Here is a 17862-nt window from a genome sequence, read left to right as displayed (position 1 = left end):
CAAAAACTCTTGGTTCAATAAAAATTTTAAAAAAATTTTTAAACTCTTGGTTTTCTTTAAATCCCTGATGAGATTTTTTTCACGGAATCCTATCTCCAGGATGTTTCTTTGAAAGATATTTCTATTAAGTATGTTTGGAAGCCAGGAAAACAAAAGGTAGTAAAGGGGGGGCGGGGCCGAGATCCCGGCATAATGTAGTATTTCTTAGCCATCTTGAAGTCCTGATGTCCACAGCTGATTTTTTTAACTCCCACCAGAAAAAAAGAGGTATTTGAGTGAGCACTATGAAAGCATCAGCCAATTTCATCTTGTGGCTGTTACTTTGTCTCCCAGGGGTTGATAGATACAAACTTGTGCAGATCCATCACCCCAGTCCTTGTTCTTTTTTTGACAATATCACACATATGTTCAATATCCAGCAAATGGTAGCCAAGTGTCTTTCCCAATGACATAAGTTTATTACAACAATTGTCTGATTCACATAAACAACGTGTCGTTAAAAGGCACTGATTCACTCTTACAACACTGTTTCCTGGCTTCAAGGCAATGCTGGGGAATGAGAGTTAGATGCATTTAGAAGATAAAAGAATAAATAAAGTTAACTGCTGTGTAAAATATGTTTTAAATATCCCTGAGTAGAGGTGGGGGCAGAATTTCCTTCTGGTCCTATCCCACATGGATGAGCAGAAAGAACTCCTCCAACCACAAGGAACGATCTTGTCCTGTCCATCCCCAGCCCAGCATTCCTGCTAGGGACTGCTCTGAGGCTCTGCCATCCAATCCTCACTGGGCACAGTACCTATCAGAACGTAGCTGGATGAGAAACAGTTGCCCGCCATTGAAGCTGAGCTGTTCACAGGCAGTGTTCTTGGGCTTCAAGTAGACTTCATCTTTGTAACCCATATGGATCACTGTGGTAAAGTCAATCCTCCTATCCATGCTGGAGACAAGAATAGGATTCGATCTATTCCGGTAATGAATGTTGATGCTGACACTCTGAAAGAAGGAACCCTTCAGGGAGATGAGGTACAGCCCATCACAGTTGATTACTATTGAGTTATTTTGCACCTTCATGGTTTCATTCTCATTTTCGTTAAGTAGGAGGGAAAATCTCTCCTTCTCACACCCTAAAGAGGATAAGACAAATTTTATACACACACACACACACACACACATTTCCAAAGCATACCACAGGATGACAACCTTCTAGTCTCTGTAAAACCAGGTAAAAAGAAATGGAGAGAGAGAAAGAGTTTTTGAAGAGTAAAAGCAAGAGCACACTATGTGTCTACATATGAGCTGGATTCTGTTTTCCCTGTAGAATAGAAGGCACAAAAGCCAATGCCAGTGTGCACAAGCATATCAGATGGGACTGGGAATCCACAGCTGAAAGATTACAGCAGTTGTTATATGGGACCTATGGCAAGACATGTAGTTTCCCTGATTTTTCAGAAAGTGGAGGTATTGGCAACTCGGGCGATTACTTTCATAATCAGTGGAGGGACTGCTCCAAAGGAGACCTTGTCTCTGCATATCACCTATGAGCTTGACTCAAAGCAACTGCTTTATTTTCTAGCCCCCCTCCACTGGACCATGAAATGAAAATGTTCTGCAGGCCCCAGGGCATCAGGCTTGCTGCCAGCATTTACTCTTGGCCTCTGTCAGCAGCCCTTGATGCTGTAATGCACTGGAGTGCAAGATAACTGTGGAGTCAAAGTGGGTTCAGTCACTTGTATGGAAAGAGGTCAAAGACACACACTTGCTTTTCCTCTTCTACCTCCTGCTCTTCCTTTTTCCTGGTAGGTGACTTGGAAAGGATTGTTATTGAGGGACAAAGAAAAGAAGGAGGAGGAAAGTAGAGAAGAAGAAAGAGGAAGAGCAGGAAGAGCAGTAGCAGATTTGGTAGCTTTGTACCAGGCCAATCCAAGTGCAAGCCTCAAAGCCTCAATTTCTTTTATTTCCAAATCAACCTGAATATCACCCTGAATAGACAAGCATCTACTTCTTAAGGTTTTCGTGTATCTCATGTCCCTTGGTGGTGGGAAAGAACAGATACTAGTTGCTGCCCACAATTCAGTGACTCTTGCTCCTTACCAAGCCCAGAAGGCATACTTTAAATTGAAAGCAAACACCACTGACAGAAGATAAAATGCATTTTCCTTTAGGCTCAGAAAATGTAATATATGCATGAATATTCATATAGAAACCTCTGGTGGCTGACTGTAATGACAGACTCAAAAGATGGTAGTCCGATAGCCCAAGTACCAACTTTTTCTTCACATCTAGGGCTTCTTCCACTCTCATTAAGGTAGGATTTCGTCCCAGCATAAAATTAACAATGTATACTACAACCTTTTTACAAAGGAAGTAAATCTTAGTCTCCTTGGCCGAGAAAATAAATATAATTCCTATGCAAAGAGTTCCAAGGAGAATGAAGAGAGGCGCATGAAGTGCAAATAAATCCCTACTGGTTACTTTTCATTCTCCTTTGGTGTTTTTTTTATATACCTTCCTTCTCCTTAATGAAAAATAATATTCAAGCTTCAACACTTCTAGACTGTAATGCTGCCCCATGTGCTATAAAATGAAATTAAGACACAATAGCAATGATCTTCTACAAAAATATATGAACCAGGCCAGGTACCCTGGCTCATGTCTGTAATCCTAGCTACTCAGGAGCCTGAGTTTGAAGATCCTACTTTAAAGCCAGCCCAGGCAGATAAAACTATGAGGCTCTTATCTGTAATTAACCAACAAAAAAGCTGCAAATGGAGGAGTGGTTCAAATGGTAGAGTTCTAACCTTAAGCAGAAGCCTCTGAGTTCAAGCCCCAGTACCAGCACAAGAAAGTAGCAAATTAACTAAGCTTTGATAATACTTACCAAGAAGCCTTACGCCAATACTTTGAAGTGGAGGAGATTCCACCTAAGGGAAGAAAAAGGATATCACTTTAGAAATATAAAAACATGAATAAATGAATTTGGCCAGTTATATCTGATGGGGAAGAAATACAGCAGCCTGTAGAGGAAAATACATGACAAAAGACTTACTTTTTCTGTAGGGATTAGACTCAGACTTCTTTCCCATGCCCTTGCTTTTCTGTAACATCCCTTAAGATTAGGATTATTCTTATCTTCCTTACAAGCATCTGAGATCTCCCTTTGTTTCTGCCAAACTCTTGTTTAACTCACATAGCCTCAATTTCCCATTTTTTGGTAGCAGTGCACTTAAAAGTCCATTTGTGAAGAAACTTCCGCATAGAGATTCTTCCACGGGAGAGTGTGTGAGCAAACAAGTCGTGATGATCACAGATGCCCAGAACATACTGTGGCACAGCGAAAGCATAAGGAAAATAGGAGCCTTCTGTTCTAAGGGGACTCAAGGAATACAATCTGTTCTAATCCTTCAGAGTTCAAGATGTTTAAATACAGCTTGTTTTTATGTTAACATTGGATCTCTCCCTTCTCTTCAACAGCTTGGTAAAACTAACTTGAACAAACTCAATCCTCAGTAGCAAGAAAAAAAAAAGTGAAACAGTTAAGAGAAGAAGCTTGGTAGATTCAATGCCCATAGTAATGTGGTACTTAAAAAAAAAAAAAAAACAACCTCAAGTGGGAGAGAAACCAGAAGACCTGTTACATGAAAATAACAAAGAAGAGAATCGTGTATATTGATGTGTGCTAATAAAAAAAAAAAAGAAAAAAGAAACACTTCTATGGGCAACAGATATATCTAGAAGAATCAGGGGAATGTGCTTGCAAGTGTTAACCTCTGAAAAAAGGACTTAGAAACTAAAGTTAAGAGTAGTAGGAGCCCTTCTTTTTTTCTTGATCAACTTTGGGAGTTTGTTGGTATTGATTGTGGTTGGTTGGTTGGTTGGGTTGGTGGTGGTTGTCTGTCTTGGGTGGTGGTTTGTTGGTTTTTTTTTAAGTCACATGGCATACAAAAAAAAACCTCAAGTTCTCAGACCTCAAAGCATTTGTGATTTGATTATTTTTATTGGAATTCTGTATTCCCTACTAAAAATAATAAATTTTAAAAGATACAGAAAAAAATAAAAAGAATGCTGACTGTGTCTGCCAAGAAGAACAGTTCTCTCCATGTGTTATTTTTGGCAGGCTATCCTGAAGCAAGGTGTGGGAGAGAAATGCTTTCAGGCCCTGGATGCCCTGGCCAGAGGAATCCCAGCTTCCAACACTGCTGTCCCACTAGCAGCCTCAGCCAAGTGGATTGCATTGCAGCTCCCCTCACTCAGCAGGAATCCCCAACTTCCCTTACAGTGCTGAAACCCACAGGCTGAGTAGGAAGAAAAGCGAGCTCTTCTGAGCCCTGCCTGTGGTTGGGGTGATAAACATGAGCTCATTGTAGTCAGTGTGTGCAGACAAGTGCTGACTTGAGTGGGAATGGGAGGCTTTGCTCTCTCTCCTCTGGGGACTATCTGTGGGGCTGCATTAATTAAATGTTGCTTGTGATGTAGACAGTGCTGTGAAAGAAAATCTCTCAGCCAGGCACTGGTGCCTCACATTTGTAATCCTGTCTACTCAGGAGACTGAGCTATGTATGAGGATTGCAGTTCAAAACCAGCCCAGGCAAGAAAACCTCTGGGAGACTCTTATCTCCAATTAGCCACTCAAAAACTACCAGTGGTGCTGTGGCTCAAAGTGGTAGATCACTAGCTTTGAGCAAAAAGAGTTCAGGGACAGTGTAGTGTACAAGCCCTGAGTTCAAGCCCCATGACCAATAAAAAAACAAAAAGAAATATAAAAAGAAAATCTCTCAAAAGGCATATTACCCATCACCATCACAACCATAATTCTTAGGTAAATGAATGCCCTTGTGCTCTGGAGCTGACTGGTGGCAGCATGAAGTGCCATCTATTAGAGTCAGAAATTGGCTCATCATGAGAGCATCTAGGGAAAACTCAGAAGCCAAGCTGTCCCCATGGTTTCAGTGGCACCATAAATGAAACAAAAAGGGGGGGAAATAAAAACAACAACGAAACAACCAAGTACCCATTTGGCAAATCTGTGAGCTATTTGACCTTCTGACTGAATAGTGCATTTATCATTGCCTAGGAATAGCTGATGATGCAACAGAAAGTCATCCAGCCTGTGATGATTAAGTGCTAATGGGCCTTGGAATCACACATTTTGTACAAAAAAAAAGAAAGTTATAAAACAAAAATTTAAATACAAGCTGAGTGCCCCTAGTTCACACCTATTATCCTAGCTTCTCAGGAGGCTGAGATATGAGGATTGTGGTTCAAAGCCAACTTGGCCAGGGACATCCATGAGACTCTTCTCTCCAATTAAGCACCAAAAAGCCAGAAGTAAAGCTGGGGCTCAAGTGGTAGAGCACTAGCATTAAGCGCAAAAAGCTCAGGGACAGCATCCGGGCCCCTGGACAGGCACAAAAAAAGTTTTTAATAGAAATGGATAGTTTATCACAAAGATCTTGATTTGAAAGACCATGTTGGTATTTCTACCAGCATCCCAGGTTCATTTTTTTTTTTAATTCTAGGCACTAAATTGTTTTTTTAAAGGTCTAGAAACTATATCCACAAACTGTATCTTCAACAAGGCCTCATACAGAAAGGTCTACTACAAGGATTCTTCAGCAGTTGAAGAGTAATGTGATTGTCCTATTATCTAGAGATATGGTTACAAGAGCACCAATAATTATTAAGTGCCGCTATGTAATAGGCATTATATTCAGGTCTGAGAACACAAAAGGATAGAACACACAGTCCTTGTTTGTGTGGACTTGTATCCTAGTCAGGAAACTAGCCCATCCTAAAACAATGTAAGCCAAAAAGTTCCATAAGATGCAAAAATAAACAAAACAGGATTTGGTAACACAAGTAGGAAAAGACCCAGATAACCATTAAGCTATTAAGAGAACCTATAGTTAGCTGAAGGAAAGGTCTACAAAGGAGACCATTCTTTGTGTATACAAGAAAAAGAAATTCTCCAAATTCATTCTATCTTTTTCCATTCAAAATAGCCCATTGAAGTAATTATTTTCCATGTTTTATAAATAGGAAAATTCACTGGCAACAATTACTGAGAAGTAAAAAGTATTCATCTAAGTGTATTTGAAACACAAATGTATGGTATGTCTCTTTTCATCTACACTATCTTAAGGATGAAGCAATTCTAGAAAGACATTTATCTGGGAGACCAACATTAATTGCAACTATTATTATCACTATTACTAAGATTTTAATTTTGGGGTAGAGTTGTCAACATGCTCTAATATGTTTAAAAAAAAAAAAAACCTAGACACTCCCCCAAGCTTCTCACTGTCCTGTGTAGTTTAGGCTCTGATGAGGTACCAACTTCGTTGCTAAGGGGCAGCAGGCCCAGGGACAAGCACTAAGTATACTGCCAAGAGCTTATCTTTTGATGGTTGTGAGCCTCTGATTCTGACTCCATGGGATGTGGCTGTCAACTTTTTACACATATGACATTTGGTGGGGAGGGGCAGGGGAAAGGGTGCGGCGGGGGCAGGAGGGGGGGGGAATCTGTGGCAGAAGCAAATGGTACTCATCAACTATGAAACCAGGATTAGGCTCTACATTCACTATGTTAGCCTTGTCCTTCCTCTCTCAATGCCAGATCACAATGTCAAGGACCCAGGGTAGAGTGCAGGTGAGGTGTGAGTGGGTAGAGGACAGCAGAGCGGCAGATCCATCATGACCCCTTAGTTCATGTCACCTCCACTGCAGTAGAACCCTCCTCTCCCACTTCATGATTCCTGTCAATCATAGGAAACCTGAGACATCACAGAAGTCCAATCTCACAAGATCACAGGGTGTGTCTCCAAAAGCCTCAAGAGAGAAAAGTGGAATTTTCCACACATTCCCACTGCAGTGAACTAATAAGTGCACAACAGTGTGTACTCTGCAGAAACAACCTTGTTACAAAGGGATGCTCCCCCCACCCCAAGTTTTTTATCAGAAAGTTCAGAACCCCATCCAGAGAAAGAATTAGAAGAAGAGAGAAAACATTGCTTGATTGGTCAAGGAGTCTTCCATGATTTTTTAAAGTATCTCTAATGTTACATTTCCTTGCAACCAAAAGGTATGGCTTTGAAACTTTGTTGAATCAAGATCATTGGTATTGGGCTGGGAATATGGCCTAGTGGTAAAGTGCTTGCCCTACATGAAGCCCTAGGTTCAATTCCTCAGCACCACATAAACAGAAAAAGCCGGAAGTGGCACTGTGGCTAAAGTGGTAGAGTGCTAGCCTTGAACAAAACCAGGTGAAATGAACACACCTACAAAATTACATGATTAACCCAATGCACTAACTCTTTATACTGTGTCTCAAACATAATGGCACTTGTTGAATGAATGTTTGCTGAATTACCTGGCACTGAGCCCCTCAGGCTAGGCTGGATCTCATCACTGACTACACAATCATGTGATATCCATGTGCTCACTCTAGTAACAGCATTCACTGCTGAAGGTTTTTGAAATTGGCCTGTTCGTCTTTGAATTCAAAGGCAGTAGCAGAACTATTAAAGTTATTTTTTTCTATTTGGAATCACTAATTCCCCATCTCACTTGCTACATAAAAAGGAGCTATTGCCTTAAATCAACCTCATATGGTGAACTAGACATTGGGCTGGCCGTAAGGAATCCTGATTTGTTTTTGGTTTTTTGTCTGTGCTCATCTTGAGGCTTGAACTCAAGGCTTGGGCACTGTCCTTGAGCTTCTTTTCCTCAAGGCTAACACTTTACCAGTTGAGCCACAGCTCCACTTCTGGTTGTTCTGTGATTAATTGGAGATAAGAGTCTCACAGACATTCCTGCTCTGGCTGGCTTTGAACTGCAAACCTCAGATCTCAGCCTCTTGAGTAGTTAAGATTACAAGCATGAGCCACCAGCACCCAGCTGATCCTGGGTTTTTTGTTCTCAGTCTAGAACATATTCTTCCCTTCAGTACACTTTCAATATCACCACTTCAATGTCCAACCTCCATGAAAATGGTTAGAATAATGTGTCCAAGGAAGCTTCCATTTCAGAAATTAGGAAAATCACAATATTCAAGAAAGAAATCTTGAAAGTAAGACTTTCTGAACCCCAGATCTTTTCAACACTCCAAACCCCTTTGCTATAACAAAAGCAGCAGCCTCTTCATACCCAAGTGGTCTCTTGTGATGTTTGATGAACCATGAAGATTGTGCCTAGTATTGTATATGCAGGGAAGTGTTTTAGGTTCATTTGTTCAAGGCTTAGTACTCCTCGGCACATGCTCTGATACTACCAATGATTGGTAAAACCATAGCAAGCAGAAGCATGCAGGTGATAGTAATGACAATGACAACAACATGTTCGTTTTTCTCTTAATTCATGGAAAAAAATTCAGAATGACTGGTTCTCCCCAAGCATACATGAATTCAGGATGGTTGAGTTGTTAACCTAAAGTCAACAGGACTAGGGTGGGTCCTAAATCCATTATGACTGGGGTCTTTAAAAGAGGGAAAGTGGCAGGTCAGAGAGATACACAGTGAAGAATGGCATGTGGAAAAATATATTTTCCTCAGTGTTCTTTTGTTTTTGTTTTGCCAGTCCTGGAGCTTGAACTCAGGCCCTGAGAGCTGTCCCTGGCATCTTTTTGCTCAAAGCTAGCACTCTACCTCTTGAGCCACAGCTCCACTTCCAGCTTTTTCTGTTTATGTGGTGCCAAGGAATTGAACCCAGGGCTTCATGCATGTTCAGGTAAGCACTCTACCACTAAGCCACATTTCCAGTCCTCCTTAGTGTTCTTTTTCTAATGAAAAATGAATGCAATCCTTTCTTTCTCTCTCTGAATAGATTATACATTTGGTGTCTTGATTGTTTTATAAAAATTCCCCATAAGGAATTGTGATTTCCCAGGCTTCATTGATCCTGTTATCTACACAGGTGTGAGTCTAGTTAAATCCCCCTTCTTCTTTGCCAAAGCAGAAATCATTTCTACCATTTTTCCTAAAAGCAATTGATGTCAGAAGAGGAAACAGATTTTGAAACAATTAGCCAACATTCTTAAAGCTCAAAACTGTACTGCCAGAGGGCTGGGGATATAGCCTAGTGGCAAGAGTGCCTGCCTCGGATACACGAGGCCCTAGGTTCGATTCCCCAGCACCACATATACAGAAAACGGCCAGAAGCGGCGCTGTGGCTCAAGTGGCAGAGTGCTAGCCTTGAGCCAGAAGAAGCCAGGGACAGTGCTCAGGCCCTGAGTTCAAGGCCCAGGACTGGCAAAAAAAAAAAAAAACTGTACTGCCAGAAAGAAATAAAACTAGAATTTAGATCTGACCTTATTTGTAACCCCATGCTTTCTGGGAAAATCTAATGAAGTCTCTATGCCTCTAATTTCCCCAGAGTAATGCAGCACACAGTATCTGTACTATCATCCTCAAAGGACATAATAAATAAAGACAGAAGCCAGGTTCATACCTTGTAATCCCAGCTGCTCAGGAGACTGAAAGTAGAAGGACTGTTAGCCAGGGCCAACCCAGGAAAAAAGTTAGCCAGATCACATCTGAACAAGCAAGTTGGCTACAATCACATCTCTGTGTGGGAGTTAATAAGCTCAAGTGGCAAGTGCTTACCTAGTAAGCATAAAGCCCAGAGTTCAAACCCCCCAAGATGATGAGAGAAGATAGGAGGGAGGGAGGATAGGAGGGAGGGAGGGAAGGAAACTGTCCCAAAAGTGACACTGCTCAACCTCCCTACTATGCCCTACCCATCCTCCCCACACACAAAATAGCTCATCAATCACATGTAATACAAAGTCAGATTGATACTTTTAAAGGCCCAGGAAGCTAAAAGTACTAATAAGGATCCAACACACACACATAATACAAACTGTGTTTTAGGCCACTAAACTGTAAAATGCATATTTTATCATTTATTTTTAGAACCAACAAGGTTTCTACCAGCCCCCCCCACCCCCATCTTGATGGCCACTCTGATGTTACTTCCATCCTAATTTTTGTCTCACTGGCTTTCGAGGTTCATGCTCTACCTGCCTGCTGGGAAGCCCAGCTCAGAAGCCCATCGCTAAAAGTCACCCAATCACTCAACTCCCATCTGAACAATGCAATGCTTGTGGGCCTTCTGTCTACCAGTTTTTAAGAAGAATCAAAGCTGAGTCTGTCTTTCTGTCAGCATGTGTTCTTAGTCATAGTATATGTTATTAATGCTAGTTGAATGTACACAAGTTAACTTAGCTAAAGTGCATTTCAGAATTATTTCAAAAAAAATTCTATGCCAGCCATATTCCCAAAGATTCTAGTTTTTGGTTTTTGGTTTATTTTTATTTATTTTTTAATTAATTAAATTTTTTTTTTTTTTTTTGGCCAGTCCTGGGGCTTGGACTCAAGGCCTGCCCATTGTCCCTGGCTTCTTTTTGCTCAAGGCTAGCACTCTGCCACTTGAGCCACAGCACCACTTCTGGCCGTTTTTTTTTTTTTTTTTCTGTATATGTGGTGCTGGGGAATTGAACCCAGGGCTTCATGTATACAAGGCAAGTACTCTTACCACTAGGCCATATCCCCAGCCCCCAAAGATTCTAGTTTTGTAAACCAAACCCCATGTCTCTCGTAGACCCAAAGTTCTGCCCTGTTTGGCAGCCAAGTCACTGGAGAATTGGATGAAATATACTGGAGTGAAGGGAAGTGGAACCAAGCTGGGCCATGTATAATGGTAGATCTCTGAACCACTTTCAGCCAGACACTGAACTTATTAATGCTTCATAACCTCATAAATTCTCTCCTTCCTCCTTTTATTCTCTCTACTACAGCCAGGAGCTCTTAATTAGAAATCTGTATTCAAAAATATGGATATTTTTTCTTAACCCCAAGCATTACAATAGAGAAATCAAAACCGTGAAGTTGAGGTTAATGATGATAGCTATGATATGTGCTGTGAGATGATCAGGATTATGCATGTGCACACATTTATTGCGATGCACACACTCTCAGGACAAAGCAAATGTTTTAGTGACAGTCTGCACATGGGTACATGTTCACAATGTGCAATAATGATACCCTCAGCATTTACAAAGCTCTGTAAAACATGGGGTCTCCCAACAACCAAATTCCAACTTTTGAAATCATTAAACTTATGTTCAGGGAATTTACTTGGGGTGGTGAAGCTTAAAAGCCTGGAGCACGACAGAGTCTTCTGGTTTCTGGTGTAGTATTACTGGTGATACTGCAATGACTCTCCACATATCATAAAGAAGTGTTTTAATACTTTAATTTGAAAATATGTGGCTATTAGAAGTATGCATAACTACAAGTGGGCACTGGTGTCTCATGCCTGTCATTCTAACTACATGGCAGTCTGAGATAAGGAGGATCCCAGTTCCAGCCAGCCTAGGCAGACTCTGGGAGCCACTATCTCTACAGAAAAACATGGATATGCCAGCATGTACCTCTCAACTATGGTGGGAAGCCTAAATTGATGGACCAAGATCCAGGCATGCACCTGTGTAGGAAGTAAGACCCTATCTCAAAAATAGCACAAAAAATGGCTACAGATATTGCTCGATGATAAAGACTAGCAAGTACAAGTTCCTGAGTTTAAACCCTATACTGCCTCTGTGTGTGTATGTATATGTATGTGTGTATGTGTGTGTGTATGTGTGTGGTATAACTACAAACAAAATATACAAGGCATAGAAAGGTGGAAAATCCAGTTTCTCTTCAACTCCACCATATGTTTCATCTGTGGCTGTAGGAAACTAACCTTTCTTCTTCACAATTTTTTATTGTTTTCTTCTTCTTTGTTGAATAGTAATAAGAGTACATGTGGCTCCTGTCCCCTACATAACTCCAAATGATTAATGTTCCTTTTCCATGAATAGAAAATCCCTCAAATAAAAGGAAAGCTGCAGATACTGTAAACATGAAGAACACTAAAACAAGCAGCAGAAGAGCCAAGTGTCCAGCCCTTAACAAACAAGACTGGACCTGCAGGCTGGGAATATGGCCTAGTGGCAAGAGTGCTTGCCTCGTATATATGAAGCCCTAGGTTCGATTCCCCAGCAACACATATATAGAAAACTGCCAGAAGTGGCGCTGTGGCTCAAGTGGCAGAGTGCTAGCCTTGAGCAAAAGAAGCCAGGGACAGTGCTCAGGCCCTGAGTTCAAGGCCCAGGACTAGCAAAAAAAAAAAAAAAAAAAAAAAAAAACCGACCTGCTCAGAATGTGTGTCAACAAAGAGGAATAGGAAGATTTTATTGCTAGGTCTATATCTTTCTGTTTTATATGAAAGCTCTTTGTGTGTCTATAAGCATGCATGTGTGACATTTTCCAGCAGAATTTCCAATTAAATTGTTCTGTCCTGTCTTGAGGATTGGGGTTAGAGAATATATGTAGCTAAATTGCTCCTTTAGACAATATCAGCCCTGTGTAAATGGTGAGCAATATTGTCTCCTGAGAAAATGTTGATCATCTGAGCACTTCAGGAAGGAAGGGTAGGCTGGCTCTCATGGATGGTTAGTTTTATTGTGATGCCCCCTAGTGTTGGATGAGATTAAGCTAATTTCTGAAAAGTAACAACTTTGATCATCGTTCCTACAACTATTCTGTGGAAAATATAATAAAATATGTCCCCAGCATAAGTCACAAAACCCTCAGCAATTCACTCCACCTAAATATTCAGCTCCATCCTCTGCCACCTTTTCCCTCCTGTAGACTTCAACCATTTTGAACAACTTAGATTGCCAAGCCTCTACCTTCCCACCCACCCCCATCCCCCACCCACCCATCTCTCTTGTCTGTGAAGGAATTTCAGCTCTTCTTTCAATTGCAGCTGAAAAATTCCCTCCATTTTACTTTCTTCCCAGAAAAGGAAGGGTAGTCCTTTCTCATCCTCCCATGCCCCTTTAGCATAGCTGCACACATCTGTCACTCTTTTGTCCCAACTTTGCTCCTTAGTTATTAGTTTGAAGAACTCAAAAACCTCTCCAATGCAGTTGGTATCTCTGAAGCTGCAAACTGCACAGGAAACATTTAATGGAGTAAATTTAAGTAAGAATACTTTCATAATAGAACCATGATGTAGCAGTCAGAATTTTTAGATTAGCTAGCCTGGTGATCATAAGCAATTCATCTACCCACTTGGGATTTCTGTTTTCTATCTATAAAAAGACTAAAACTTTCTTAAAACTCAGATGGACTAGGTGTTGGTGGCTCACATCTGCAATCCCAGCTACACAGGAGTCTGGGATCTGAATATCACAGTTCAAAGCCAGCCTGGGAAGGGAAGTCCATAAAACTCTTATCTCCAATTAACCACCAAAAAGCTAGAAGTAGAGGGTGGTAGAGTATTAGCCTTAGCAAAAAAATCTAAGAGATAATGCCCAAGCCCCAGGATTGGCATAAAAAAAATCTCAAACAATTCTGTCTTTTTCATTAAACCTTCCCCTACTGGGAGAAAACAAGGGAAGAGGTGACACTGTTCAAAAGGAAATGTACTCCTTACCAGACCTATGCTATGTAACTGTAATCCCTCTGTCCATCTGACCTTTACAATAAAATAACGTCTTTAAAAAAAACTCTCCTCTGAGAGCCTCAACATACTTCATGATGAACAAAAATCTCAACTGTTTCTTTTTAATTCTCAAAAAAATTGCTTGTGAAAAGTGGCTTGTTTTGTTTTTTATTTTATTTGTGTGCCTGTTATAACAAGAGTATTTCTTTTCTTAATATGTTATCCCACAGATATTTAAATTGAGCTAATCTGAGACATAGTATTTCAGACAAATTCCTCTTCCTCTTCTTAAGAGAGATTAAAAAAAAAACCCAGGCACCAGTGGCTTATATCTGTAAACTTAGCTCCTCAAGAGGCTGAGATCTGAAGATCATGGTTCAAAGCCAGGCAAGACAGGAAAGTCCATGAGACTCTTATCTCCAATTAACCACATAAAGCTGAAAGTAGAATTGTGTCTCACTAAGTGGTAGAGCACTCATTACCCTTGCACAAAAAAAAAGCTCAGGGACAGTGCCCAGGCCCTGAGTTCAAGCCCCAAGACTGGAAAAAAAAATGTTGAAGTTATAGGTTGAAAGTTCATCAAAAAGCTGTAAATTCTAGTTCTTGACTCCTTAACACAGAGCTGGCCAACTCACCTTCTAACTATCTCATGTTCCTGTTTCCCAGAAGAAACAAGCCAAGAATATAACCTTTAGGCAATGGGATTTGCAAAAGAATTATCACTAGAAGTCTTTTCTTTTCTTTCTTTTTTTTTTTTTTTGCCAGTCATGGGGCTTGAACTCAGGGCCTGAGCACTGTCCCTGGCTTCTTCTTGCTCAAGGCAGGCACTCTACCACTTGAGCCATAGCACCACTACTGGCTTTTTCTGTTTATATGGTGCTAAGGAATTGAACCCAGGGCTTCATGCATGCTAGGCAAGCACTCTACCACTAAGCCACATTTCCAGCCCAGAAGTCTTTACTTTTAAAGAGCTTTGAATCTTGAAAGAGAAAGACTACCCAGCCTGAGACATACAAATATAATTTTAAAAAGCTCTCCTTCATAGGCTATCTCTTTTCAGCCATTGTTCCCCCATTGAAGTTCCAGGGAAAATCAAGCCCGATACTTTAAATGGTTCCCCAGAATAATATCCAAATAGTGTGAAAATGTTTTGGCTAATAGAAGCATTTGATTTTACAACATACGGATATTCTTTAGGGGATTCCCTTCTTTCTTCTTTCTCAAGGAGGTGTTTTTGCTGATTCAGAATGGTTATGTAGATAAGTATAGAAGATACAAATTAAATATAGACATGAAATGTGTGCAAACTTGATTTCTCTCAGTTCCTTCTTAAGAGCCAAGAAAATTGTATGTTTAGGCACAAGAAATCTATTAACTCACAATTTGTATTTCTTAATTCTATAAATATATTCCATTCTATAAATTTATAAATACATAAACACATACTTAGCATGTTGAGCTGGAAGAGATTTTATTGATTTTTTTAATCCAACTTCCTCCTGTTACCAAAGAGCAAATCAAGACCCAAAGAAGTATGTGGATTCTAGTTTTCCTAACATCTCACAGGCAAAATCTTGTACTATTCTTGCATGTGAATGAAAGTTAACCCAACCAGGAGAAAACAGTAGTTACTAAACCAACTTGATTGAAGGAACATTGATCATCAAAGGGAGTTTAGAAGATACATATTTATTCTCACACATCCATACATGTAGGCAATCATTTTCTAAAGCTAAACACTAAACCTAAGAAATAAGATTTGAAGCAGATTATTGATTATGCCTATCTCCTAGAAAAGAAGAGATCCTATTTAACTGGTTAAATGAGGAGCATTTTGTCTGTTCACCACCTATAAACACCTTATCTTCATTACACCATCACCAGCAATTATTTTATCTCTATTCATACTTTCATGCATTAGTCTTTTTAAAAGTGATCAGTCTATGGGGCTTCTTTAAAACTCCTCTGTAGCTCTCTCTCTCTCTCTCTCTCTCTCTCTCTCTCTCTCTCTCACACACACACACACACACACACACACACACACACACACACACAGCTATCACTGCCATCACCAATACTTTTTCACCAGATTCAAAGAAAAACACACACCATCTATGTTCTCCTTTCTATAATATAAGATTATATCTAAGAGCCCCTTGAGCTATCTGGGTCCTAGAGCAGTACAAGAAAATGCATTAGCTAAAACAGCCCTGCTAGGCATAGGAAAAAATTAAAGTCTAATGTTAGATGAAGAATTTCGAACATCTAAGCCCCCAAATTTTCTGTATCCGTCTCCAGGGTGTTTGGGGCTTGCTTCTTAAGCAAACAGCTCAGCTATACTTCCCATATTTTTGCAGAAAGCTTATAATCTTCCAGACAACTGCACAGGTTTCCAAGACTAAGATCCTAGCAACCAGCCCTCATCTTTACTTTCCAGCTCTGTCGTGGAGTTCTTGGGAAATGTGACTTGCAGAAAAGACTCTTCCTTACTGGCCCCAAGGTATTGATAGTCCAAGGTGGCCCCAGACACCAGCAGGCTCTCTCCTGTCTAGAATCCTTGGCTAAGTCTTTGGCTAAGCAGTAGTTTCGCCCTGATAGGGGTCATGTGTCCTATGTTTCTACAGAGCAAGGAAACACGCAGTCTTGTGGTTGTTTGAAAAAGACTCAGCGGGCTTCCAGACCTGGTAAATGCATTCAGCTGTGCTATTTTTGGTTATTCTGTTTGTTTTCTTCTCGGAAGAGCCTAATTCCGGTCTACCATAGACATATTCCTCTGCCCCCACACCTTCTTCCCCAAAGCACCTATTTAAATTTTACCCAGAAGGTTCTGCCTAGAGAAGTAAAGGTGGAGGACAATGGGGAGAGGACAGGTACACCTTGCTAACTCATCTGCAGGCCTGAGTGCCACAGGGGTCACACTTGTGGAATTATGGGGCAGGAGCACTCTCTGTGCTTCAGTGCTTGCAACCACACACTCTCCCACCAGCCTTTGCACTGAAAACTCCCACTTCCTGCTGACAGAGACAAGCCCGGACATCTGCATGGGCTATTCATCTTTTCCTGATTTAATCTGAATTAACAAGTCTCTAACATGACCATTAGGAATAAAAATTCCTACAGTCTAATCTTGATTGGGGAAAGCCTTTGTTTAACTCAAAGCAACCAACCCACCAAAACAGGAATTATCCCCAGCGAAAGAACTTGGGGAGGCTATAGACTTATTTTCCTTTTACTGTCACCTCCTGCAATCTTGAAGAACAATTCTTCAAGATCTGATCATCTCCAAATCTGAGGAAGAGGAAGAGGGGGAACAATGTAAAAATGGGATGACAATAAATAGATGGAAAAATGGGAAAGCATTTCTTAGAAGACAATCAATCTAATATATTTGTAGGGGGGGGGGGGAAAGACAAGTGATTCAATCATTGGGGCAAATGTGTGTGCATGTAGGCGAACAGGCATATGCATCACTGTCCTTTAAATGCAAGATTGACTGTTTCAAAGAACATACTGTTGATACAAGGAGATTTAAAAAAAAATAAATCCTTCAAATGCCTGTGACATTTATATGAATAAAATAGGAATGCAGAACTGGTCTGTCACTTCTCTCTTTTTTTTAATATTAATTCTCTGATCAGGCACATTATTACCACAATGGAGAGACACCAACTGTGTACATAAGTGACTCAAAGCTTCAAAGTGACAACTCATCAGGAAACACCAGGATTCTTTCTTGCATTGCAGAGAAAAAGAGAAAACCCTCCAAGCAGTGCCTCTGAACCACCCCAGCACTACAGCTCAAGAGAAGGAAGGAAGGAGAGTGAGACGGATGCGTGACCGCATTTGGCAATCACTTGGTGATGGAGAAGATTGAACCGTTCCAGCCTTATGTTCTTTTCAAGTGACCCTCTCCAGCTGTTGCCATTGCTGTCAGCCAAGCTAGAAGGGGAAAGGTGTCCAGCAGTGCATCTTACCTGAGAAGTATTGAAGTGCAGGCAGATGTAAATCAGGCATAGGATCAGCCCCAGCCCCTGAATCCCAGAGGCCACCAGCCATATCTTGTTCCACTTGAATCTTGACCTTGGCACATTTGCCACATTCTGGTTTGGGGGTTGAATCCCTTCCATCTTCACAATCTGGGCACAGGGACGCTGCCAAAGAGAACCTGGGGGAAGACTCAAGTCTTCCCTACAAAGGAGGAGCTGAGGGCAAAACAAGTCCAACAATCAGAAGGTAGATACAGGTTCCAGAACCTAAGACAAAAGGCGATTTGAAAGAGCAGAGCAGATTCTCTCAGTTTTAACTCTGCAACTTTTGAAGGCAGGCGGGGAACTTCTTTGTGACTAATCTGAATTTCCCCTTTTCTTTCTT

At 40.8% G+C, this 17862-nt stretch overlaps 1 protein-coding gene across 1 annotated transcript; it reads right to left on the bottom strand.

The window, feature by feature from the left end:
* Nucleotides 1-783: 783 nt before the first annotated feature.
* On the bottom strand, nucleotides 784-17618 carry Tnfsf4 (TNF superfamily member 4). Its single transcript, XM_048358179.1, has 3 exons — nucleotides 17466-17618; nucleotides 2882-2924; nucleotides 784-1127 (listed from the first exon to the last, which is right to left on the bottom strand). Exons 1-3 carry the CDS (start codon nucleotides 17616-17618, stop codon nucleotides 784-786), a joined length of 540 nt encoding a protein of 179 aa, XP_048214136.1.
* Nucleotides 17619-17862: the final 244 nt, after the last annotated feature.

Source organism: Perognathus longimembris, chromosome 11 (genome assembly GCF_023159225.1).
Source record: "Perognathus longimembris pacificus isolate PPM17 chromosome 11, ASM2315922v1, whole genome shotgun sequence".
In the NCBI taxonomy this organism is placed as follows: domain Eukaryota; kingdom Metazoa; phylum Chordata; class Mammalia; order Rodentia; family Heteromyidae; genus Perognathus; species Perognathus longimembris.
This window is presented reverse-complemented; position numbering and strand designations above follow the sequence as displayed.

What these genes read in the sequence shown, in the direction of transcription:
- Tnfsf4 (XM_048358179.1), bottom strand. Translation starts at nt 17,618, where the DNA reads ATGGAAGGGATTCAACCCCCAAACCAGAATGTGGCAAATGTGCCAAGG. An exon ending in TGCACTTCAATACTTCTCAG is followed by an intron (nt 2,925 to 17,465) that starts GTAAGATGCACT and finishes TTCTTCCCTTAG; the next exon opens with GTGGAATCTCCTCCACTTCA. An exon ending in TATTGGCGTAAGGCTTCTTG is followed by an intron (nt 1,128 to 2,881) that starts GTAAGTATTATC and finishes TATCCTCTTTAG; the next exon opens with GGTGTGAGAAGGAGAGATTT.